The 25,359-nt window shown below is 48.1% G+C and overlaps 1 protein-coding gene across 1 annotated transcript; it reads left to right on the top strand.

The window, feature by feature from the left end:
* Positions 1 to 1,242: 1,242 nt before the first annotated feature.
* Positions 1,243 to 23,524, top strand: PTAFR (platelet activating factor receptor). Its single transcript, XM_049618813.1, has 2 exons — positions 1,243 to 1,406; positions 19,740 to 23,524. Exon 2 carries the CDS (start codon positions 19,785 to 19,787, stop codon positions 20,811 to 20,813), a length of 1,029 nt encoding a protein of 342 aa, XP_049474770.1. The 5' UTR covers positions 1,243 to 1,406; positions 19,740 to 19,784; the 3' UTR covers positions 20,814 to 23,524.
* Positions 23,525 to 25,359: the final 1,835 nt, after the last annotated feature.

Below are 25,359 nucleotides of genomic sequence, written 5' to 3' on the forward strand. Positions count from 1 at the left end.
GTGAACGTGTCTGCCTGTGTGTGATGGGGGTGGAGCCGGGGCAGGGGCAGACTTTTGGCTCTAGTTCTTCAGGGCTGAGGCACACGTTAAAAGCGATTTGTCCTTTGAGATGCATTTGTGGCTTCGATAAGGTACAGTTGCAGGGTCCCAGTCGGCAGGAGGAAGCTAGCCCAGTCACGCAGGGCGGAGCTGAGGCTGGATCCTGAATGGCGAGGCAGGAGCCTCTGCTGGCTCTGCTTTGCACCTGCCTCGCTTGGGGACCCTAGTCGCGTCTAGGCCTGCTTCCCTCTCTGTGTAGGAGGGTGTTGGGTTTGGCTGATACGTGAGCACCTTGCTTTTGTAGGTAGGGTCTTCCACAGTGCCTGGTGCCTGGGCGTACTTAGTAATTTCCTGATTGAATGAATGAGTGGGTAAATGGACTGGAAACTGAGGCAGGGAGCGCTGGCTTATCTCTCACTTACATGCACACAAAGCTTCCACCCAACTGACTTTCTCACGCACACAGGTACACGAGCACGCACGCACTCACATTCACAAACTCATCTGCGTTCCCCCAGTCTGTTGCCCACACCTATTCACCCTCACTTACTCCCATGAACTGGCACGGTGCCAAACTCCTGCTCAGGGTCTTGGGGCGCCTGCTCCCTCCTACAGCCCCTCAGCACGCTGGTTCCTCGGGCTTGGTGCTTCTTGGTGACCAGCGATGCCCAGCCCAGTCACGCCACTGACCACGGCAGCGCTTATGAGCTCCTCCCTTCTCCCTCTTCGTGTTCTAGCTGTCTCTCCCTCTCCGCCTTTCTTTCATTTTTTCCCTCACACCCATCCACAGACACGCAGATGTGCACGCATGGGCACCAGGAACACGCTCACCGTCTGTCTCATCACGTTCTCCTTTAATTCCCTTGGTTCCTGCCCTCGTGTCTCCTCATTCCTCTCACGCTCTCTGTCTGTGTTTACATCCGTCTGCCTTTCTCTGTGTGCCTCTCTCCTCCCATCTCTCACTTCTTTCCTGATTGTCCCCCCTCTCTCCCTCTCCCGTTTGCTTGGTCACTCACTTCTCTCTTCCTCGCTCTCATGCTGTTTCTCTCTCTCCTAAGAATATGCGCTCTCACTTTCTGTTTTCTCTCTCTTATCCCAGCTGCCTGGCATGCTGGTCACTGCCCATGCCCCACCCTGCTCCTGGCTCTGTGAGAACCCTCTGAGCAGTGGCCGGGGCCCAGTGACCCGGCGTGGAGGTTCCTATACCATCTGTTGGAGGAGCCCCAGGGTCACAGTATTTCCTCCGGGGGGTGACTTGGCAATGGTGTGTTCTGTTTCCTCACTTCTGCAATTTCCAGATAGCACAGAGGCTGGGTCTACAGACAGACGCTCAGATTCCGCTGCTGCAGCCACTGTTCCTGATACAGGTAAGGGGGGTGGGGTCCCCGCTGTGGCTGAGCAAGGGGAGGCACGTGAAAATGTACTCGGGAGACTGAGGTCCTGCCCCTGGCCTGCGCCTAAGCAAACGGGTGTTTCGGCATCTTCCTCGGGCCCAGAGTCTCGGTCGTGTTTAGGAAGGATTCTTCGTGACCAAACTTGCCAGGAGATCCAGCTCCCTTCTTTGGTTGTCTGAGGCCAAGGCAGTGCTGAAGTGACCTCAGAGACCTCACTGGGAGCTGATAATGGTGATGACAGGGAGCTGTCTAGGTCTCAGAGAGCCGGATGCCATCTACCTGACTAGCTGTGTGACCTTGGGAAGTGGTGCTGCCTCCCTGCAGTTTCCTGCCTCGTCGAATGAGGACGATGCTGTCTCCCCAGTGGGAATGTGGAGACCTAGAGGGCATGTTACAGGGCTGGGCATTTAGGAACTCATGAGCTGCTAGGCATTCCTGGGGGATGATGAAGAGAGCCAGGTTATTTGTACAGAGGGCCTGGCTCACAACCGGTTTCCCACAACAGGTCCCAGGTGGTAGGGACAGGGCACAAGCCGGTCTCCCCTTGTCCTTTGCTGGCAGGAGGTCCAGAGATGGGCTTGGTAGAACTGGGGTCGTTGTCCAGACACTTGCTCATCTGTGAAGGATGAGGGAACCAGTAGAATCTCTCTGTAAGCATTCAGGCAGCTCTGGATTCGCTCTGATTGAATATGCAGCTGTGTTCCAGATACTTGGCGTGTGTGTGTGTGTGTGTGTGTGTGTGTGTGTGTAAAGAGAAAGATGTCCCTGCCTTTAGGTGCCCAGCCAAAGAAAGAAGTCTGCTCCGGCCATGAAGAAAATGGCCCTGGGCCTGGGGTGGGCAGCCAGGATTTTGACTTTAGAAGTTGTTTACAGATTGGGACCTTGGGCAACTCAGGAGCGTCACTTTCCTCCTTTGTAGATTGGGGTTCAAAGTACTGACCTTTGGTTTTGTGGAGGAGGATAAAGTAAGAGGCTGGGTGGCAAAATGCTTTGTCAGTCGTAACATGCTGCACAAAAATGAACCAGTGTGTTACTGCCGACATCATAATCCTTACTCTAAATGCCTTACAGATGAGGAATTTTTGTTCATTGTCTTATCCTTACCCTTCTCCCAGAGTTTGGTGAGTAGTATAATCTTAGAATATGAATGAATAGATGAGTGATAAAGTTCGTATTTAGGAAGGACAGCAAGCCGGAGGCCCAGCATCTGGCCCCGGTTCTGCCCCCGATCCTGTTGTCACCTAGGGCAAATCTTTTCTCTTCTCTGGGCCTCAGTTTTCCCATCTGTCCAATGAAGGTTTGGGCAAGGAATTATACAGCCTATGGCATTAGTGACAAAATGAGCCTCCAGGATGGAGTTTCTGCTCCTGATTGGTATTGGGGTGGGAAGGGGTGTGATGAAAGGCTGGGATCCTGTCTGACTGTCCTTTTACAGTCAGACTCCCAACTCTGCACCCTAGGCCTGTGAGGAGAAGGGGGTTCTCCTCTTTGTCTGTAGCAGCCCCTCCTACTCCCTATCTCCCCCAGCCCCGTGAGGGTTGGCTCAGGAGGGGCCACCAGCTGAGCCATGCCATGGGAGCACTCCCTGACTGGTCCCGCGGCAGTGTGTCGGGGTTAGGGATGGAGCCCATTCCCAGAAGGGCAAATGCTGGGTCCCCAGCCCAGCCACCTCTCTGACCAGTCACCACTGGGTTCCTTGGCAGCATGGTGGGAGGGGAGAGAAGTCTCTGGTGAATCTTTGTGTGTGCACGTGTGCCTGTGGTTGTGTGATGTGGCCTGGGGAGTTGGCTCTGGCTACAGTCGCATGTGTCTGCGGCACGAGCAACCTGCAGGGGGGTCTGGTACAGCCCAGCAGTTCCCAGAAGCAGAATCGCTAAGCAAACCAGCGGCAAGGTCGGTGTACCTTTCTTCCTTTGTGTCTTCAGCCAAAGAGGATCCAGAGAGAGAGAGAGAGAGAGAGAGAGAGAGAGAGAGACTACATGAGGGGAAGACTACCATTTACAACCCCTCCCCACCTTCTCAGTTCTGCAGGAGGGGGACCCTTACTTAGGGCCTGCTTTTGGTGCTAAGCTCAGTTGGCTGATGGGAGAAGCACATCAAACATCTGTGCGGGGCCCCTTTATAGTTCATAAAGTCCATTTGAATTTATCAAGTGCTTTACTGTTTCTGAACCCTTTATCACTCCTAACCATCTTACTTTCTTTTTACAACAATGCTTGAGGTTGCCCCTGCCCCCACCACTTTTTAGATACATATCACAAGGCTCAGAGCGGGGAAGAGACTCACTGGCTCAAGGTGGTGGCAGGCGTGGCTGAGGCCAGAGTCCAGGGTCCGGATCCAAGTCCTGTGATCTCTCTTCAGCTACCCCTGGTTGCTGCTGGTTTGGTGCATGGCTGATTTGTTCACTCATTCATTCATTCATTCATTCAATAAGCATTTTCTGAGGGCTGGGGAGGAGCTCACAGTTACTGAGCTGTCACCACTTGTGTAGATTGCTTCATTCTGTTCTTACAACGACCTGCTGAGGAAGGCTTTATTATCACCCTTTTGCAAATGAAGAAAGGGAGGAGGCCCTGAGAGCCAAACCACAACTAGGAAAGAACAGACCCGGTGACGGTGACGATCCTGGTCTGTGTGACCTTGAGGCCTATGCCCTGTACCCTATGTTTTCCCTTGGGCCAGGCCCCGGGTACCCACGAGGGCACCAGCAGGACTCAGGAGCGCCCAGGCTGGGAGGCATAGTCCTTTGGTGGGATTCCTGGTATAGCGGAAGCACTGGGGAAGCCCACAGGAGAAGAAGTACATCTCACTCCCTCCTCCCTGCCCTGGCCTACTTCCCAGAAGCGAGGAGGAAGGAGGAGGACTCACATATACCCTCTGGGCATTTGGGAGTCAGAAAGAAAGAACCAGGTCAGGCTCAGGGTCCCTCAACTCCACAAGGATGTCTTAGACCAGCTGAGCAGAGAGTGAGTCTCACCAGCACAATATATATTCCTGGGGTCAGGGAAGGGCCCTCTGTGAGAAGGGAAATTGGGAAAATCTGGCACCCAGACCAGCCCCGCCTCTAGGGCCCTATACTCTGTCCCTGACCTCTTCTGGACAAAGAATTCCATTCATTCATCCATAAATGTACCCAGCCTGGTGTGGACTCCTTGAATTAAACACTGTGGGGAGCCCAGTGCAGAATTCACGAGAGGTCAGGACACTTGCTCCCTTAATTTCCCCTTCAAATCCTCTGCTTCTTGGAGAAATGGTAGTGAAACCATTCCACAAGGGGACTCTTTAAAGAGTATGGCAGCATGGCCAGGCCAGGGCCCAAATGTCAAGCAACAGGGGAGGTCAGAATAGAAGTAACTTACTTACTGAGCACTTACTATATGCCCAGCACGTTCGTTAGAGGTTTATCTGCCTTCAACCTCAGGGCTATCCTGTGAGGTCAGTGCTGGTAGTATTGTCATTTTCTACATGAGAAAAGTAGGACTCACAGAAGGGAAATGATTAAACTATCTTGTTTTAGAGACCCCAGGGAATCTAAGGGCTGGTAGTGATTGAGGCTGGTAGGTGAGGTTTTGGAAGTGAAAGGTGAAGGACAAAATGTGACTGTGTGTGTGTGTGTGTGTGTGTGTGTGTGTGTGTGTATTAGCCGATGTTCCTTGAATGTTCGCTGTGGAGGAGACCCTACCGTACATACTGGTGAAATGTCAGAAGTCTTGAACCCAGGGAATTCCCAACCCAAAGGAAAAAGAAACCAACATCCATTATAATGCAGTCTGATGTGTTGTGTCATGGAACCTCTATGGAACCTCTAACTCTGTGGGGAGGGGGGAGGGAGCAGGTCGAGAAGTAAGACTGACAATAGCCAACATTCCTTGAGCTTTTATCATGAATCAGGTATTTTCTATTTAATCCTTATAACAACACTATGAACCAGGCATTCTTCTTCTGCCACTTCTTATTTTTATTTTGACAGATGAGTAACGAGAGGCCCATTGGAGGTTAAATTAATTATCTTGAGTAAGAATCAGCTGACAGCATTTTGCCAACTGCCACCAGCTGCCTTAACGAGATGTGACTGTCCCAGTCACAACAGAAAAGCCGTTGATGGTGAATACCGTGAATGGTGCCAAGCACATTACACATATTATTCATAGAATATTCACACCACTCTGGGAAGATATGTGCTTGGAATATCGTCAGCTCCATTTACAGGGGAAGGACCTGAGGCTCAGAGGCTGATGTGCTTGACGATGGTCACAAGCTGAGACAAGACACAGGCAGAATTCGAACCCAGGATTGTCTGATCAGAGTCTGTAGTCTTTTTTTTTTTTAATTTTTTTTTTAACGTTTATTTATTTTTGAGACAGAGAGAGACAGAGCAGGGGAGGGGAGGGGCAGAGAGAGAGGGAGACACAGAATCTGAAATAGGCTCCAGGCTCTGAGCTGTCAGCACAGAGCCTGACGCGGGGCTCGAACTCTAGGACCGTGAGATCATGACCTGAGCCGAAGTCGGACGCTTAACCAACTGACACTCAGGCGCCTTAGGATTTAGGCTGCATAGTAGTACATTGTACATACAGACTACATTTTGTTTACCCATTCATCTGTCGATGAACATTCGGGTGGCTTCCACCTGTTGGTATTGTGAGTAGTACTGCTATGAACGTGGGTGTGCAAATATTTCTTCAAGATCTTGTTTTCTTCTTTTCTTTTTTTTAAGTGTTTGTTTTAATTTTGTTTTTAATTTTATTTTTTATTAAAATTTTTTTTAATGTTTATTTGTTTTTGAGAGAGAGAGACAGACAGAGTATGAGCAGGGAAGGGGCAGAGAGAGCTGGAGACACAGTATCTGAAGCAGGCTCCAGGCTCTGAGCTGTCAGCACATAGCCTGACGCGGGGCTCGAACTCACAAACCACGAGATCATGACCTGAGCGAAAGTTGGACGCTTAACAGACTGAGCCACCCAGGCGCCCCTTTGTTTTTTATTTTTGAGAGAAAGAGTGAGAGCTTGGGGGAGAGGGACAGAGAGAGAGAGAGAGAAAGAAAGAGAGAGAGAGAGAGAGAATCTTAAGCAGGCTCACAACGTGGGGCTCGATCTCACAACCGTAAGATCACGACCTGAGCTGAAATCAAGTGTTGGACACCTGACTGAGCCCAAGATCTTGTTTTCAGTTCTTTTGAAAGTATACCCAAGTGAGATTTCTGAGTCATATGGTAGTTCTATTTTTAATTTTCTTAGGAAACTTGTACTGTTTTCCATAGTGGTTGTATCATTCTATATTCCCACCAACAGTAGGCAAGCATTCCAATTTCTCCAAATCCTTACTAACACTTGTTATTTTCTGCCGTTTTGATAGTGGCCATCTGCCAAGTGTGAGGTGATAATGTCGAGGTTCTCGTTTGCATTTCCCTGATGATTAGTGGCGTTGAGCATATTTTCATGTGCTTGTTTGCCATTTGCATATTTGGAGAAACTCTTCTGAAGTCCTTGGGTCCATTTTAAAATCAGTTATTATTATTTTGTTGTTGTTATTGAGTTGTAAGAGTTCTTTCTATATTCTGAATATTAACCCCTTATCCAATGTAAGGTTTGCAAATATTTCCTCCCATTCTGCAGGCAGCCTTTTTCTTTGTTGACTGTTTCCTTTGCTATAGACATTTTGAAAGTTTGATGTAGCCCCATGTGTCTATTTTTGCTTTTGTTTCTTGTGGTCCTGGTGCCATATGCAAAGTAATTGGTGCTCATTCCAGTGTTATGAAGATTTCTCCTTACGTTTTCTTCTAGGAGTTTTGCATTTAATATATATATTTTTAATGTTTATTTGCTTTTTTTATTAAAATTTTTTTTAATGTTTATTTATTATTGAGAGACAGAGAGACACAGAGCGCGAGCGGGCGGAGTGGGGGCGGGTTGCAGAGAGTAGGGGGAGACACAGAATCGGAAGCAGGCTCCAGGCTCTGAGCTGTCAACCCAGAGCCCGATGCGGGGCTCGAACTCACAAACCGCGAGATCATGACCTGAGCCCAAGTCGACGTAGGGCAGGCCGACTGCAGATCCCCTCCTGTCAGGTCCTCCCCACAAGGCAAGGAGTTTTTAGATTCATGTGTAAATGCCCACTTGGAGCCTGTGTCCCTCCCACACCCCACTTCCCCCAGGCTTGCAGTGCTGTGAGGAGCTGCTGATGCATGAGATGTGCGTGAACTTGGATATGAGTGATTTATAGCTTATAAATATTTAGACTTTTGTACTTTTGACCCCAAATGACCCCAGAATGTTAGGAGCCAGTCTGGCTGGTAAACCCAGCTTCCCAGCCCAGTTACTGGGGAAGTAACTAGCACATACTTTCTTCTGCCCAGATCTGGGTGGTCCCTCCCCTCTGTTTGTTCAGCTGAGGATGGGAGTCCTTTCTCCAGGTTCCAGGGGGACAGATGATGTTCCCAGACAGAAGGGGAATGGTAGGGTGTTGGGGCTGAATGCTCTGTAAGGTAGAGGGTGGGAGATTCAGATGGCAGAATTCTTCTGTCTCCATGAGTATTTATGGCTCCCCTCGCCTACCCCCAGCTGAGAGCTGGGCCTCGGCTGCTGCCAGACTTCAGCCATCAGGGAGCTGTGCCTGCGTGTGAAATTGATTGGTCTGACCTGCAGCCTTCTTTCCCTCTAAATGCTCCTTCCCTTCCTGACGTGTTGAAAGCTTTGTTGGCATTAGCCTAAGGACCTGTCTAGAGGAGACAGGAAAGCCAGTATGTGGGTTAGAGCCCCTGGGACAGTGGTGACGGTAGTCCCCTTCCCTGGCTTCATGCGGCTGAGCCAATGGGGAGAGGGGGGCCTGCTGGTCATTGTGACCACTTTGCACGCTCAGTTTTGGAACCATTGTTAAAATTGCAAAATTTTGCAGTTGAAGAAACTGAAGCTCAGAGAGGTGAACTCACTTGCCCAAGGTCACACAGCATGCAAATGGCAGAGCACGTATAGAACCCAGGTCTTTCTGACTCTAGAAAGGGGTTGTTCTCCCCATCCTACGATGCCTTCCCCAGAGAGACTGGACACGTTTCCTTCATGCCGGTTTCCTCTGTATAATCATCAGGGGCGTGGCCATTCATTCATTCAGTCCCTGGTGTCTGACATTGAAAATAAAGAGATGAAAAAGACCTAGTCCTTGCCCTCCAGAAGGTCCAGACTGATGAGGAAATGGCCATAGAAATTAATATGTAACAACCCATTGTGCCAGGTGCTGTACTAAGGAACATTGCCCAGGACCATGGTGACCTGGAGAAGAAGCCTACTTATTCTGCCCGGGGCAGTCAGGGAGGGTGTCTTAGAGGAAGCACTCTTTAGATTGGGTCTTAAAAGATAAGCAAGATTCTGCTAGGTAAACCAATGGGCACAAGACACTCTCAATAGGGGCCCAACAGCATGTGCAAAGGCACCGAGGTCTGAGAAGAAATGGAGTTTTTAGAGAAGCAGCAAAGCGTTCAGTGTGGCTAGAATACAGGGCAAGTTGTAAAAAACGCTGGTGGGAGATAAGGTGGGAAAGGAGCCTGGACTCGGTCCTGGGCACTGGGGACCCATGGAAGGTGATAGATTAGTCGAGTATGTGGCTGGAAGCGTGTTGAAGCACAGCACGTCTCAAACTTCAGGGCACACACGAATCCCCTGGGAATCTTGTTAAAATACAGATTCTGACACAGCAGGTCTGGGGTGGAGTGTGAGATTCTGTATTTGTAACAAACTCATGTGTGATGCTGATGCTACTGGTCCAAGGACCACAATTTGAGGTAGGAAGGTTGTAGCCCTGTGTGGAGGCTGCTCTGGGGAGCGGGCAGCTACTGGGACCCTTCTTTTCTTTTCTTTTCTTTTTAAGTTTATTTATTTATTTTGAGAGAGGGGGAGAGAGCACAAGTGGGGAAGGGACAGAGAGAGGGAGAGAGAGTCCCAAGCCGGCTCTGCACTGTCAGCACAGAACCCAACGCAGGGCTTGATCTCACAACCCACGAGGTCGTGACCTAAGCCAAAATCAAGAGTCGGATGGTTAACCGACTAAGCCACCCACGCGCCTCTACTGGTACTCTTCTGTCAGGGGACAGATCAGGCCTCGACCATCTTCTGGAGTCAGTCCTCTTGCAGCTGTCGCAAAGAGGTCAAAATTGTTGGTTGCTAGGTATTTGTTCACTCAACAAATGTTTACCAGCCCAGCTCTGACCCAGCTTGTGTTGTTGGCGCTGGAGATGGAGAGAGGAATAAGAAACACCACTTTGTGGTCCACATCACTGCCGTCTCTTGCCTCCCAAATGGTCTCTCTGCTTCCACTTTGTCCCCTATCATCTATTCTCTGTCTTGCAGTCGGGGACTCAGATCATGTTACTCACCTGCTTGACATACTCCAGGGGCCCTCCAGTGCTCATCAAATAAAATGCAGACTCCTTACCACCGCCTAGGAACCATTTGGGTCTGTTGCCCTCTGATCTCATCCAGATCCTCCCATTTCTCGCTCCCCTAGGTCCACACTGACTTTTCAGTTCCCTGAACATGACACCTTTATTCCTATCTTGGAATATGATGAACTTACTCCTGCTGCAGGCCCTTTGCACATGATATACTTTGCCTAGAATACTCTTCTAGATTCTCTCTTGACTTGTTCCTTCTCATTTTTTAGATTTCAGCCAGGGGAAGATCTGGGTTTTTGCAGGACCCTAAAGGTTATACAATTTGGGAGGCCCTCTTGAAGAAAAGCTACCAAATTGCAAATACCCAGTTAGATACAAGACCTAGGGAGGGGCCTTGAAGTTTACACTTCATTGGCCTCTTGGCAAATCTTCCTCTGGTTTTGTTTATAGGTCACCTCCTCTGAGAAGCCTTCCCTGGTCACTCTATTTAAAGCAGCCCCTTACCCAATCTTCATCATGTCACTTTTTATTTCTTTTATTGAACTCATCACAATTTGAAATTATTGTGTGCTTTTATCTCTCTACTTGTTTTTGTCTGTTTTACCTGACTAGAGACTAAACTCTTCGAGAGCAGGGAGCTTGCCTGTTTTATTCCTGCAGAATCCCCAACAAAGTGCCCAGTACCCAACAGGATATCAGTAACTGTTGGGTGAATGAATGGACATTTTCTCTGCCCTCCAGGAGCCACTGTTTAGTGTGGCAGGAGGACAAACAGGCAATTTTGATGATATAAGAAGCTGTGAGCAATGGGAACTCAGAGGACGAGCCCTTAACCAGGTCTAGGGGCAGAAAGCAGGGCATGAAAGAGGCAGGGAGGCTTAGGAGAAACTAGCTGGAGGAAACGGGGCCAGGGCAGTCTTCTTCTTCTTCTTTTTTAAAAATGTTTATTTATTTTTGACAGAGAGAGAGAGAGAGAGAGACCAGGGGAGGGGACAGAGGATCTGAAGCCGGCTCCACACTGACAGCAGTGAGCCCGATGTGGGGTTCGAACTCACGAGCCATGAGATCATGACCTGAGCCGAAGCCAGACTGAGCCACCCAGGCGCTCCCAGAGCAGTCTTAAAGAGTGATTAGTAGGCAGCCGAGAGTGAGGGAAGCGTGAATAAAAGCACAGAGGTCTGAGCCCCCAAGACCCAGAAAAGACTCAGCAGTTACATTTTGGGTGATGTCAAAGGGTTCCAGTGCTTCAAAGGGACAGCTGGGTCCTAAGTTTGGGATGAAGGCTAAGACAGTAGGAGTCACAGGATCTGAGAAGGTAGCAGAAGTAGGAAGAGCCAGGGTGATGGGGACTGGAGTCACTGGGGGCAGAGCTTTAGGCAGAGACAGGAGTTCAGCCCAAGACCCACCCCCCATCCCTCCACACACACACTGATTCTGGCCCTATATCTAGAAGGAAGAGGCCTCTGCTGGGCCTCCTATAGGGGCCATGTGGACTGGGGAGCCTCTCGGGCCAGACGGACCTGATTACATCTTGTTACAGATTGGGTTCCAGGGAAGGTAACTGCGAAATGGAGATTAGCATGCAGGAATGTTTTTCCCGGAATATTTTAATGCAAAATTGAGATCCTATATAATTCTACCTATAAATACTTCACAATGTATACCTAATAAGGGATTAAAAATATAGAACCATAATATCATTATCACACCTAATAAAATTACCATTAATTTCTGAATTCCATCTGATACTTAGTCTGTGCTTGAGTTCTTCCACTTGTCTAAGAGATATTTTTTACAGTTACTTTGTTTTTTTATTTTTTTGAATGTTTATTTTTGAGAGAGAGACAGAGAGCGAGTGGCAGAGGGGCAGGAAGAGGGAGTCACAGAACTGGAAGCAGGCTCCAGGCTCTGAACTGTCAGCACAGAGCCCAATGCGGGGCTCGAACTCACGAGCTGTGAGATTATGACCTGAGCCGAAGTTGGACGCATAACCGACTGAGCCACCCAGGAGCCCCTTTTTATAGGATACAAATAAGTTTCCCACAGCATTTAGTTGCTCAACTAAGCTTCTTATCTTTTTTCTTTTTAGAGGGGGTGGGGTGGGATGGGTCGGGGCAGAGAGAGAGAGAGAGAGATTCAGAGAGAGAGAGAGAGAGAGAGAGAGAAAGAGAGAGAGAATCCCAAGCAGGCTCCATGCCCAGTGGAGAGCCAGACTTGGGGTTCTATGTCATGACCCTCAGATCATGATCTGAGCCTAAATCAAGAGTCAGATGCTTAACTGACGGTGCCCCTTAAGATCCTTCTTAAGTTGACTGGTACTTACTTTGTAGGCCCCTCTCTCCTCACCAGCCCCCCCACCCCTTTAAGCTTTAACTAAACCAAGCGTCTCAAGTTCCCTGAGAACAAGGTCCATCCTCTGCTAATCTTCCGGGCCTCTGCACACGCTGTCCCTCTGCCTGGGGCTCCTCGTCGGGCTAACTCCTTCTTGTCCTTCAGCATAGGGAGGGGGTCACCCCTGACCCTCAAGTCTGGGTACGGGCACCATTTCGGAATTATCCCAACTTCTGGAACCTCCACCATTCTAACACTCGTCACTTTACTTCTGAATCTCTCTTTTGCAACATGACCTGTGAGCCACTTAAGGGTGGAGACTGGGTCTGTTCTCTGAGGCCTCAGCACTCTGACCAGGGCCTGGAGCCAGTGAGTGCTTTGCTCAGTGACTACATGAGTGAGTGACTGAATGGGTGAGTTGGGCTAACCTGTGTGTGTGTTCCATTCACGTGGTGAGAAAATCTTTAAAAAATCAATGAATGAAAAAAATTTTGTGATGAACAAAATACCAAAATTTTCTTTTTTTTTTTATTAAGTTTTTAATATTTTTATTTATTTCTGAGACAGAGAGAGACAGAGCATGAGCAGGGGAGGAGCAGAGAGAGAGGGTGACACAGAATCCAAAGCAGGCTCCAGGCTCCGAGCTGTCAGCACAGAGCCTGACGCAGGGCTCAAACTCACGGACTGTGAGCTCATGCCCTGAGCCGAAGTCAGACGTTCAACCGACTGAGCCACCCAGGCCCCCCATCAAAATACCAAAATTTTCAATGAAGACACAGGATCAGAACTGTGCCAGGCAGAGCCATATCAGAACCGGAGGCAAAAGGAACTCTCTGTAATACTGTTTTGAGTTTTCGAAAGATATTGCATTAAACATTATGTATCTTGATCAGTGAGGTTTTCAGCGTCTGCTTAAGATCTGCACTCAACGTGAATGCCTCGCAAGCCTTACCCTGGTCCTGGTCCTGGTGGGAAGACTTTCTCAACAGGCCTGGGCAGGCGTGGCACAGGGGACTGGGCCTGAGGCGATATCCTGGATTGGATTCTTTGGCTGCAGAAAGACAGTTTCCGGTGGAGAGTTGCCCCCACCCCACTAAGCTGGAGCCTAAACCCAAGAAGAGGAAAGGACTTACTTACGAGTGGGGTAGATGGTGGGGGTGAGTAGGGACATGACTTCCTCAAAGACCCAGAGCGAGCACACGCATTGCTCAGCTGTGGGGCTGCCTCCTCGCCTTTCTGAGGGCCCAGGAACAGGGTGCCCCAAGACATGAAGGTCCAGCAGGGGAAAGAAACAAGGCCAGTCTCAGATGGATGGGCATCTTGGGCTCAAAGGAAAGGTGGTGGGGGGAGGGAGGGGAGTGTGGGCTGAGATTGTAGAGCAGCGATTGTTTTTAATTCAAGTCTAAAATTTTAATTCTTGTATAGTTAACATCCAGTGTTACGTGAGTTTCAGGCGTACGATACAGTGACTCAACAAGTCTACGTTACTTGGTGCTCATCACAATAGGTTCACTCTGTAATCCCCAACCCCCCTTCCCCATAGTAACCACCAGCTTGTGTCTTTTTCTTTCTTTGTCTTGTGGAGCAGCGATTTAAAAATCTTCTGGTCTCAGGGCACCTGGGTGGCTCAGACGGTTAAGCATCCTACTTCGGCTCAGGTCACGATCTTGCAGTTCCTGAGTTCAAGCCCTGTGTCAGGCTCTGTGCTGACAGCTCAGAGCCTGAAGCCTACTTCGGATTCTGTGTCTCCCTCTCTCTCTGCCCCTCCCCCATTCACGTTCTGTCTCTCTCTCTCTCTCTCAAAAATAATTAAAACATTAAAAAAAATTTAAAATCTTCCAGTCTCAGGATCTCTTTCTATCTTTAAAAATTATTGAGGGCCCCAGAGAGCTTTTGTTTACATGGGTCGTATCCATCAATATTTCCCATATTCAAAATTAAAACTAAGACATTGGAAAAATTTTTGTTTTTAGGTATAAAAGCCAATAATGAACTCATTCCATGTTAGCACAAATAACATTTGTAGCAAAAAATAGCAACAATTTCAAAACATAAATAATTTAAAGTAGACTTGATTTAAATTTCTTTGCAAATCTCTTTAAGCATGGATTTACTAGAAGACAGCTGGATTGTCCTATCTGCTCCTGCATTTAGTCCAGCATGGTATGTGTAAGAAAATCTGCCCTTGCACAGATATGTGTTTGTGCAGAGAGGGATATTTTGATATCTTTTTCAGATAATTGATGATATCTTGATACTGCATCAAAGCTCCACAAATGGTAGTTTCTTAAAAGTTAGTTGCAATGTGGAAGCCCCGAATCATATCAATGAACTGTCTGTAATCTGTTGCACAGCAGTGTATTGATTTGTTTTGGCCTTTGATTCCTTTTTTTTTCTTAATTTTTTTAATGTTTATTTATTTTTGAGAGAGAGACAGAGCACAAGTGGGGAAAGGGCAGAGAGAGAGAGAGAGAGAGAGAGACAGAATCTGAAGCAGGCTCCAGGATTTGAGCTGTCAGCACAGAGACTGATACAGGGCTCGAACCCACGAACCGTGAGATCATGACCTGAACCCGAGTCGGATGCTGAACTGACTGAGCCACACAGGCACCCATCAGCCTTTGATTCTTTCGCCTAGGCCTAATTTTGAAACCTGTCTTCCTCATTTGGAAAACATCCGTTCGCTAAGTTATGCAGGTCTTCCAAATACAGATCTTTCATTAAAGGATTTTTGACAATTGCATTCATTCATATCACCACCAATCTCATCAGAAAATTCTTTAAGCATTAAGAAGCTGTCAAACTCATACTGACAAATACAATTTTCCCAAGATACCAGTTTTCTCGAAAATTTGAATTTTCTCATTGGCAACACATACTGTCATTTGTTTTCCGTGAGGTGATGGGTTCACTTTGTTCATATTTGAGAAAGTATGATACTCAAGTTTGAAAAACCACAGTCTGTCAGTCATTTTTTTCAAGTGGTAATGATGATCCAAAACAAAGTTCAGCTTATGACTCAATTGCTGAAGTGCTTTTCCTGAAGACAACCACCAACTTCAGTCTGTGGCAGAGAGAGAGAGAGCGTGAGCAGGGGAGGGGCAGAGAAAGAGAGAGACACAGAACCTGAAGCAGGCTCCAGGCTCCGAGCTGTCAGCACAGAGCCTGATCGATGCGGGGCTTGAACTCACGAACCGTGAAATCATGACCTGAGCTGAAGCTGGACGTTCAACTGACGGAGCCACCCAGGCGCCCCTCTTTTTTTCTTTTTTAAATTGAAGTATAGTTGATACACAATGTTCCGCTAGTTTGGGGCATCCAACACAGTGATTTGACAACTGTCTAAGGTTATGCTATGCTCACCACAAGGGTAGCCACCATCAGTCACCATGCAACACTATTAAAGTACCATTGACTATATTCCCTATACGGTACCTTTTATTCCTGTGACTTGTTCATTCCGTAGCTGGAAGCCTGCATTCCCCCACTCCCCTTCACCTATTTTGCCCATCCCTCCACCCCCACCCCACTGGCAATCGTGGCTTGTTCTCTCTATGTATGGGTGTGTTTCTGCTTTTAGAGCTAGGTGTTTCTTTAAACTCACCTATAAGTATCTTTTGAGCTTCTTCTTCAAGTGTTTCCACTGCTCCAGAGCTCCCAAAGAGATGGTTGTAATCAACTAGCCTTATCGCCCATTCTTTTATTCGTTGGTTCATGCTGCTGGGAATAGTGCTGAATAGACAGACAAGTTCCTTGTTCTCCTGGTGCTCAAGGTCAGATGGGAGAGTGTTATGAATCACACAGACACGAAGTGATCACAACGGCTCTAGGATTTACAAAGAAGTACAGGGAGCTTTCAGGCAGGACCGGACTCGGCCCCGTGAAGACCTCTCTGAAGAAGTGAAATTCACTTAGGGTCTGAAACATGAGCTAGAATGGCCAGGCGGAGGTGGTGCATGGTTAGGGAAGAGGGTTCAAGGCATCGGCATGGGTGTATGCTTGCAGGCTGACGTAGGAAAGGTCTGAGCACGTTTGAAGACCCACCAGGGAAGTCCAGTTTGACTGGAGCCTGGTGGGAAGATGGCAGGAGATAAGGATGGAGTGTGGCAGCTAGAGATCAGGGTTTGGGCCATCACGTGCCCCTCTTTTCCGTTCCTATAACCTACTCAGCTCTTTCTTGCCTCAGTCCTGGACAGATGCAGATCCCTCTGCCTGAAGCACTCTTCCTCATTCTGGTCTTAAAGGAAACATCACCTCTTTTCTAAGTATATCCGTATTCCATAACAGCACCCCATTTTCTTTGTCTGGCAACTATGTTTGTTTACGCGGCTTTTGTCCATCTCCCCCATGAGACTCTTAGGCACAGAGCTGGATCCTGGCTCTATCCCTTGACAGCTGTGTGACCTTGAACAAGTCACATAAACACCCTATACTGTTTCCTACGCTGTAAAATGGGAATTTTACTTCCTATCTCAAAGGACTTTTTTGAGACTCAAGTGAGGCAGTGCATGCAGACGCCTAGCAGGGTGTCTGGCTCCGAGGGAGTGTCTTACTCCCAATGTTGTGCTCTCCTCACTGTTCTCTGATGGATGATGAGCCTTGGGCCTTGCTGAACCCCCCCCTCCACCCCTCACGCCCTCAGTCTCCATTCCACCCACAGCTGCAACACAAATATCAGAGAGACTTCCGGACTCATGTGGCAACACGGTGGGAGAAGCAAGAGAGGAGGTAGCAACTAGTTGTGATGGAGAGTGGATGGTGGCAAAGAGGGTGTTGGAAATAGACCAGACTTTGGGTAGTGGGATTATGCTTAGTTTAATCTTCCTTCTTTTGTTTTTTTTTTTTTTTTGTTTTTGTTTTTGTTTTCTTTGTTTGTTTGAGAGAGAGAGAGCATGCACATGCAAGTGGAGGAGGGGCAGAGGGAGATGGGGAGAGAGAGAATCCCAAGCAGGCTACACACCTAGCACTCAGCCCGACTTGGGGCTCGATCTCACCAACAGTGAGATCATGACCTGAGCCAAAATCAAGAGTCGGACGCTTAACCGACTGAGCCACCCAGGTACCCCTAATCTTCTACTTTTAAAGGCTTTGTGTTTTGGGGCGCCTGGGTGGCTCAGTCGGTTCAGCGTCCAACTTCGGCTCAGGTCACGATCTCACGGTTCGTGGGTTCAAGCCCCGCGTCGGGCTCTGTGCTGACAGCTCAGAGCCTGGAGCCTGCTTCAGATTCTGTGTCTCTCTTTCCTTCTGCCCCTCCCCTGCTTATGCTCTTTCTCTCTCTCTAAGATAAATTAAACATCAAAAAAAAAAAAAAAAGACTTTTTGTTTTGAAATAATTTTAGGCCTTCAAAAAAGTTGCAAAATAGTACAAAGAATGCATGTGTGCTCTTTGCTCAACATTCTCTAATGTTAACAATTTATAAAACCATGATACAATGATTGAAACCAGGAAATGAGCATTGATATGATATTAACTAAATTACAGACCTTATTTGAGTCACACCAGTTTTTCCACTAATTATCTTTTTCTGTTCTTGGATACAATACACGATCCCACAGTGTCCTTAGTTATCATATGTCTCCTTAGTATCCTCTGTCCTATGGCAGCTCCATAGTCTTTCCTTATCTCTCATGACCTTCACCCTTCTGATCATTTTATATAATGTGTCACAATTGGCGTCTGTCTGAAGTTTTCTCATGACTAGGTTGAGATTATGCAGTTTTGACAAGAAAACCACAGAATGATGTTATATCTTTTATCATATCAAGGGTACCTGATGTTGATGTGTCTTACTAATGATGAGTTAATCTTAATCATTTCATTGAAGTATTGTCTACTGGGTTTCTCCACTATATATTTATCTTTTTTTTTTTTTTAAGATTTTATTTTTATGTATTCTCTGCATCCAACATGGGACTCAAACTTACAACCCTGAGATCAAGAGTTGCATGCTCCACTGACTGGGCTAGCCAGGCACTCCTATAGTTTTCTTAAAAAAAAAAAATTCTTTTTTTCAACGTTTATTTATTTTTGAGAGACACAGAGAGACAGAGCACAAGCAGGGGAGGGGCAGACAGAGAGGGAGACACAGAATCCAAGGCAGGCTCCAGGCTCTGAGCTGTCAGAACAGAGCCCAATGTGGGCTTGAACTCACGAACTGTGAGATCATAACCTGAGCCAAATTTGGACACGTAACCAACTGAGTCACCCAGGCTCCCCCAGTTTTCTTTTTCATTAAACGTTTTTTAAAATTACTATAGCAATAAATGCTCCTAAAAAGTTCAAACAGAAGAAGCATAAAATAAACTTTGCACCAAGCCCATCTCATCTTCCCAAAGGTTATTTAACCACTGTCAACTCCTAAAGGTATATCCTTCTAGATCATTTCCTAGCTGTCATATACATATATATAATGGGGCCACAAAAATCTTTAAAATTTTGTTTTACTTAATATTATCCAGGGACAACTTTCCTTGCCAGTACAATTAGATATAACTCATTCTTTCTAATGATTTGCTAATATTTCATCTTTGAGTCACCCAAATAGAATTCTCTGTACTTTCCAGATTTTGTATGAACACATAAATTATTATTATTATCATTATGATTTTTAAAAGTTATTTATTTTGAGAGAGAGAGAGTGTGTGTGGGAGGGGCAGAGAGAGGGGGAGAGAGAGGGAGAGAGAGAATGAATCTTAAGCAGGCTCCGCTAGAACTCACAAACCGTGAGATCATGACCTGAGCTGAAACCAAGAGCCCGATGCTTAACTGCTGAGCCACCTGGGTGCCCCCATCATTGTGATTTTTTATGGCAACTCTACCTCTAACATGGGGCTCAAACTCACTGATCTCGAGATCAAGAGTCACATGCTTTATCGACCGAGCCAGCCAGGCGACCCTATAGATTATTTTTTAATACAGAGAACATTTACCACTCAATTTTGTGTTTCAAATTTCATCAAGAGAAAAATATTCAGAAGCTGTTAGAAAAATAAACATTTTATAATATACATTTTCATATAGTTTATCATCAGAAGTAGATGATCCAAAACTTTAAGCCAAAATAAGTCGAAGAATAAGAAGGTATGCTTTAAAATGGAGTGCAAATTGTTGCCATTCTTGTCATTAATTGCCATTGATTTCATTGAATCTCAGATGCTGTTTATTTAATTTAATTTAATTTATTTATTTATTTAAAAAATTTTTAATGTTTATTTGCTTCTGAGACAGACAGAGACAGAGCATGAGTGGGGGAGGGACAGAGAGAGAAGGAGACACAGAATCTGAAGCAGGCTCCAGGCTCTGAGCTGTTGGCACAGAGCCCGACGCGGGGCTTGAACTCACCAACCGCGAGATCATGACCCGAGCCAAAGTCGGTCGCTCAATCGACTGAGCCACCCAGCCACCCCTCAGATGCTGTTCATTTTAAAAACACACCATTATTTGCTTCAGAAAAAAAAAAAAATACTGACAACTAATTAGAAGATACCGCGGTTTTAGAGCTTTTTAAATGTGCAAAGAGTGTTGGAACTGATTAAATGAGAAAGTTCCCTTTTGATCCTTCATTAACCAAAATTCCTGTGTGATCTTCCAGGCCAGGGCAGGATTCTATGACCAGCTGTCCCTTCCACACATAGCGATGGAGCCAAACAATTCTTCTCATGTGGACTCTGAGTTTCGATACACCCTCTTCCCGATTGTTTACAGCATCATCTTTGTGCTGGGGGTGATCGCCAACAGCTACGTGCTGTGGGTCTTTGCCTGCCTGTACCCTTCTAAGAAACTCAACGAGATAAAGATCTTCATGGTGAACCTCACCGTGGCTGACCTGCTTTTCTTGGTCACTCTGCCCCTGTGGATCATCTACTACCACAACCAGGGCAACTGGATTCTCCCCAGATTCCTGTGCAACCTGGCCGGCTGCTTCTTCTTCATCAACACCTACTGCTCAGTGGCCTTCCTGGCTGTCATCACTTACAACCGTTTCCAGGCGGTGACACGGCCCATCAAGACCGCCCAGGCCACCACCCGCAAGCGTGGCTTCTCCGTGTCCCTGGTGATCTGGGTGGCCATCGTGTCCGCCGCCTCCTACTTCTTCGTCCTGGACTCCACCAACGTGGTGCCGAACCAGACCGGCTCGGGCAACATCACGCGCTGCTTTGAGCATTATGAGAAGGGCAGCACGCCTGTCCTCGTCGTTCACATCTTCCTCGTGATCAGCTTCTTCCTCGTCTTCCTCCTCATCCTCTTCTGCAACCTGGTCATCATCCGCAGGCTGCTCACGCAGCCGGTGCAGCTGCAGCGTAATGTGGAAGTCAAGCGCCGGGCTCTGTGGATGGTCTGCACGGTCTTGGCCGTGTTCATCATCTGCTTCGTGCCCCACCACATCGTGCAGCTGCCCTGGACCCTGGCTGAGCTGGACATCCAGAGGGGCAACTTCCACCAGTCTGTTAACGATGCCCATCAGGTCACCCTCTGCCTTCTTAGCACCAACTGCGTCTTAGACCCCATCATCTACTGTTTCCTCACCAAGAAGTTTCGCAAGCACCTCACTGAGAAGTTCTACAACATGCGCAGCACCCGGAAGTGCTCCCGGGCTACCTCGGAGACCGGCACCGAAGTGGTCATGCCGCTCAGCCAGAACCCTGCCAATTGTCTCAAAAATTAGTCCCTGATTGTTGGGGCCAGGCCCAGAGGCTTATCTTCCACGGACATCAACGGACCCGGGGGACAAAAAGGTCTCTGCCGTGGTCTGGGCACCTCCTCTCTGGGCACTAGCGACCCTTTAAGTGTGGAGGCTACCTCACCAAGGTGGGGGTGACGGCAGGCCCAGACTGCTGGGAGATCCAGAATTTCAATGTGCCCCGCCAGCCACCATTGGGCACGTGCCATAATCACCTTGGCTGATGACCTCACCTTGAGTACCTGAGTCTGATAGCTCTGTGGGGAGAGTCGGGGCCAGAGGCAGACCTTGGGGGCAGACTCTGAGCCACCCTGTTCACCCTACCAGGGCAGCAGCCCCGAGCCGGTGTGACCTGAACTTTTTGGCAACCACTTCCTTTACCACTATAATGGCAGAGAAGGGGGGGTGGTTGGGGAAAGGGGGTACTCCCCTGGCCGTGTGGCAGGATCTCTGGGGAAAACTTGGAGCCAGGAGACTGCCACCTTGTCTCATTCAGAGGCACAAGGCCTTTGGGACGCTTCTTAGGGGAAGTGGCACAGTGGCACCTTTTCCAACTCATCCAACGACCCATCCTGAAAGGTGCCAGAGATGATAAGACGTGCATAGATCCAAGGCTAGGGTGGGGAGCTCACCTCCTCTGTACGGGCCTCACTTCGGGCTTGGGTCGGCTCTGTGGGAGTGCGAGAGACACGAGAGCCGCATCCATCTGTCTGTCTTAACAGTGAACCTTGATGAAGTACCTCCTGTGGGGCCGCTCCCCACTGGGGGTGGGCAAAGACCCCTCAAAGCCAAGTTTGGGGCATCCGGGGCACCGTGCTGCTCAGAGGCTCCCACGAGAAAGGGGACTTAGGCTGAGAAGTACCTGTGTGCGGGTGAGGCCTCCACAGTGGGAGAGGCCTGTCGGGTCTCCTCCACCACCTTGCTTTCTGAGGGGGGGCCCGCCTCCTAATTTAGCTTCCAGAAGGTGAGAGGAGCAGCTATAGTCCCAAAGGCCAGCAGGCACTTTGTATTCTGGGTGCAGAAGAGAGGTGTCAGCTTCTCTTGAAGGTCTCTAGATGCCTGCTCATGATTTTCGGTGAATAGTTTCAAATGAGCCTCTTCTCACAGCCTGAGCACCTGTGGTGTGAATACGGCAGCCACAGACCCAGAGGCTTGGAGGAGCCTCCCCTGGTCTCCAGAGCCCGGTGATTCTCCTGAGACGTCTTCCTCCCTTCCAGCCATAGTCCTCTCATAAAGTGAAATCCTTATTTCCTGTCTATCGGGCTGAGTGTGATAAATGCCTCACACTGGGCCAGTAACCTGCTGGGGTCTGGGACGGTAGCTGTGGGCTGAACTTCGCTGATGGTGACGAGGTGGGTAGTGCCCCAGAGTCGAGCTCTGTGTCACACAGACCCGGTTTCAAGTCTTGGCTCTGTCACTTCCTGCCACGGAACCGTAAGCTACATTTCCTACCTCATAGGGTTGTTATGAACCACGGATCCCGAGGCGGATACCTCTTGGTCAGGATGATTGCTCATCCCAGATGCCTCCTTTTTCTGAGAAGGTGTTCCTCTTGATCCTCTGATAGGAGCTGAATGGATGAGATGTGGGCGTCTGGCTCCAGGGGGGCCAGTCAGGTTCTCTCCCAGGAATAGGCAGTCAGCTTCAGGGGTGCTAGTTCGGGCCACTTACCTGAAGACATACAAGTCTGGAGCAGGGCGTGTGCGTGCGTGTCTACACGCGTGTGGCTGTGGGTATGAGGTGGGGCGGGGGAGGGTGGGTGACAGCCGGAACATAATGGACAAACCGACCCCGCACGGAGAGAAGATGGAAACGCACAGAGCAAAGCGGAGACCAGAGGGAGCCCAGAAGCCTAGAGCGAGGAGGGGCCGGTGCCTCTCGGCCTGCTGCCCTCCTCCTCCAGGCCAGGCCCTTCTCCAGGCCCAACAACATCTGCATTCCTTCTTCTGGGTCCCATGAGAGTCCCTCGTCAGGACACATTCTCTTATTTTGCTCAAGCCTATTCGAATGGGTGTCTGCGACTTGCAACTCCTCTCCGAGAGAGATAAATGCTTGGATGTTAAAGCACCGTGTTTCTTGCGTTTCAGTCATTTGTGTACCCGCCTCACAACTTTTCAATATCTGTGTACCATCCGTCTGTATGTTTACTTCATAAATAGTTTTTTCTGCATTGAGTCGCTTTTTGATTCTTTTTTAAGAGAGAGAGAGTGTGCTCATGCACAGGGGAGGGGCAGACGGAGAGGGAGAGAGAATCCTAAGCGGGCTCCACTCTCAGTGCCAAGCCCAACAGGCTCGATCCCAGGACCTGGGATCATGACCCGAGCCAAAATCAAGAGTCAGGCACTCAACCGACTGAGCCACCCAGGCGCTCCTGAATTGAGTCACTTTTTAAAACTTAAATCTATTGAAAAGCATGTTTTATAACTAAATTATGTGAGAATGAATGCCACCTGCCACACATAGAAGATGAACATAAACATAAAACATAACCATTTATTTATTTTAAATTGTTTTTAATGTTTATTTATTATTTTTGAGGCAGAGACAGAGTACGAGTGGGAGAGGGACAGAGAGAGAGGGAGACACAGAATCTGAAGCAGGCTCCAGGCTCTGAGCTGTCAGCATCTGCGGGGCTCGAACTCATGAACCGTGAGGTCATGACCTGAACCAAAGTCAGACGCTTAACCGACTGAGCCACCCAGGCGCCCCTTAAAACATAACTGTTTTATTTATTTATTTATTTAAAATGTTTTTTTTTTAATTTATTTTTGAGAGAGAGAGACAGAGCGAGTGGGAGAGGGGCAGAGAGAGAGAGAGAGAGAGAGGGAGACACAGAAACTGAAGCAGGCTCTAGGCTCCAAGCTGTCAGCACACAGCTTGATGCGGGGCTCGAACTCATGAGCGTGAGATCATGACCTGAGCCAAAGTTGGACGCTCAACCGACTGAGCCAGCCAGGCGCCCTTTAAAACATAACTATTAAAAAAACTTTGTTTAATGTTTGTTTATTTTTGAGAGGGAGACACAGCACAAGCAGGGGAGGGGCAGAGAGAGAGGGAGACAGAATCCGAAGCAGGCTCCAGGCTCCAAGCTGTCAGCACAGAACCCGACGCGGGGCTCGAACTCATGAACCATGAGATCATGACCTGAGCCAAAGTCGGACACCTAACCGACTGAGCCACCCAGGCGCCCCCAAATGTAACTATTAAGATAAAAATGTTCTTGGTGTCCTGCCTCCAGTCCCCTCCTATGCCCTGCTGGCTGGCCTGGCACACTTTAGCAAACACAGCTGTGATGTGTACAAAGTGCACAGAGTCTGCATTCAGTAAGTGCTCAATAAAGAGTAAGTCAGATAGTTCTGACATGGTAATTTGTGACTGCCCTTTTGCTTCTCTCAGAATGTTGCCCCGACACAGAGGCCATCTTCACTCCCCTGTGACCTCTGCCTGGTTGTGACCTTCTCAGATGCTTTCTCTTCTTGGCCACGCCCAGAACACCTCCTACAGGTAGCCTTCCTGAATTCCCTCAGGGAAGGTAATTGGCTTCCTTCTTCCTGCATTAGGGCTGGGAGGGTCCAACTTTTGTATGTCTTTTTTTTCTTTTTTTAATGTTTATTTATTTTTGAGAGCGAGAAAGAATGTGAGTGGACGGGTAAAGAGAAAGGGAGACACAGAATCCGAAGCAGGCTCCAGGCTCTGAGCTCTCAGCACAGAGCCCAATGTGGGGCTCGAACTCATGAACCGCAAGATCATGACCTGAGCTGAAGTCGGATGCTCTATTGACTGAGCCACCCAAGTGCCCCATTTACGTCTTAATTACTATGATTTTTGAAGTTTATCTGTTTCAAGGTCTGTCTTTCTGACCCTGGGGGCAGTATCTGAATCTTAACCATATATATAATCACAATTTCTCACACAAGGTCTAGGATTGAGGTCTGTCTGTCTGTCTCCAAAGCTTGCTTCCCCAGGTTGGAGCATTGACAGACATTTTGACATGTACATACACTTGTTTGGAAAGGGTTTAAGGAGGCAGTTGCCACTTCTGGGCCTGTACACTCTCCCACCTTGAAAGTATGCTTTTGTTTTGACCACCATTAAATACTTGCTTAAGAATAAAAGGGAAAGAAAGAAAGAAAGAAAGGGTTTAAGGAGAGTCTTGAGAGAGAGATGGGGAAGGAATTTAGTACATATCCTTTCAAAGTTCCATGTCCATATTTTAAAAGAAATTTCAGGGATTTTCAGACGATCAGAACATTAGAACATTTTGGAGCTAGGAGGGTCCCATCCCTTCATCTCACTGAGGGAAACATGAGGCTCCGAGGGGCACAGTGGTTGCAGAAATTACACAACACAAAGCTGCAGTGAACACAGAGCTGGCTGCTTGCCTGTGTCTTTCCCTTCTTGGTAACAAGATTCTGGGAAAAGCCGAATTGTAATTCTTTGGCTAAAACATCACCAACCAGGATTCCCAAGCCATCTGGCATATCCGGAAGGCCCCATCCTGCCCTGACCTCAGCTTCGCACCGGTGATCTC

The sequence above is a fragment of the Panthera uncia genome (assembly GCF_023721935.1).
Source record: "Panthera uncia isolate 11264 chromosome C1 unlocalized genomic scaffold, Puncia_PCG_1.0 HiC_scaffold_4, whole genome shotgun sequence".
NCBI classification, from domain to species: Eukaryota; Metazoa; Chordata; class Mammalia; order Carnivora; family Felidae; genus Panthera; species Panthera uncia.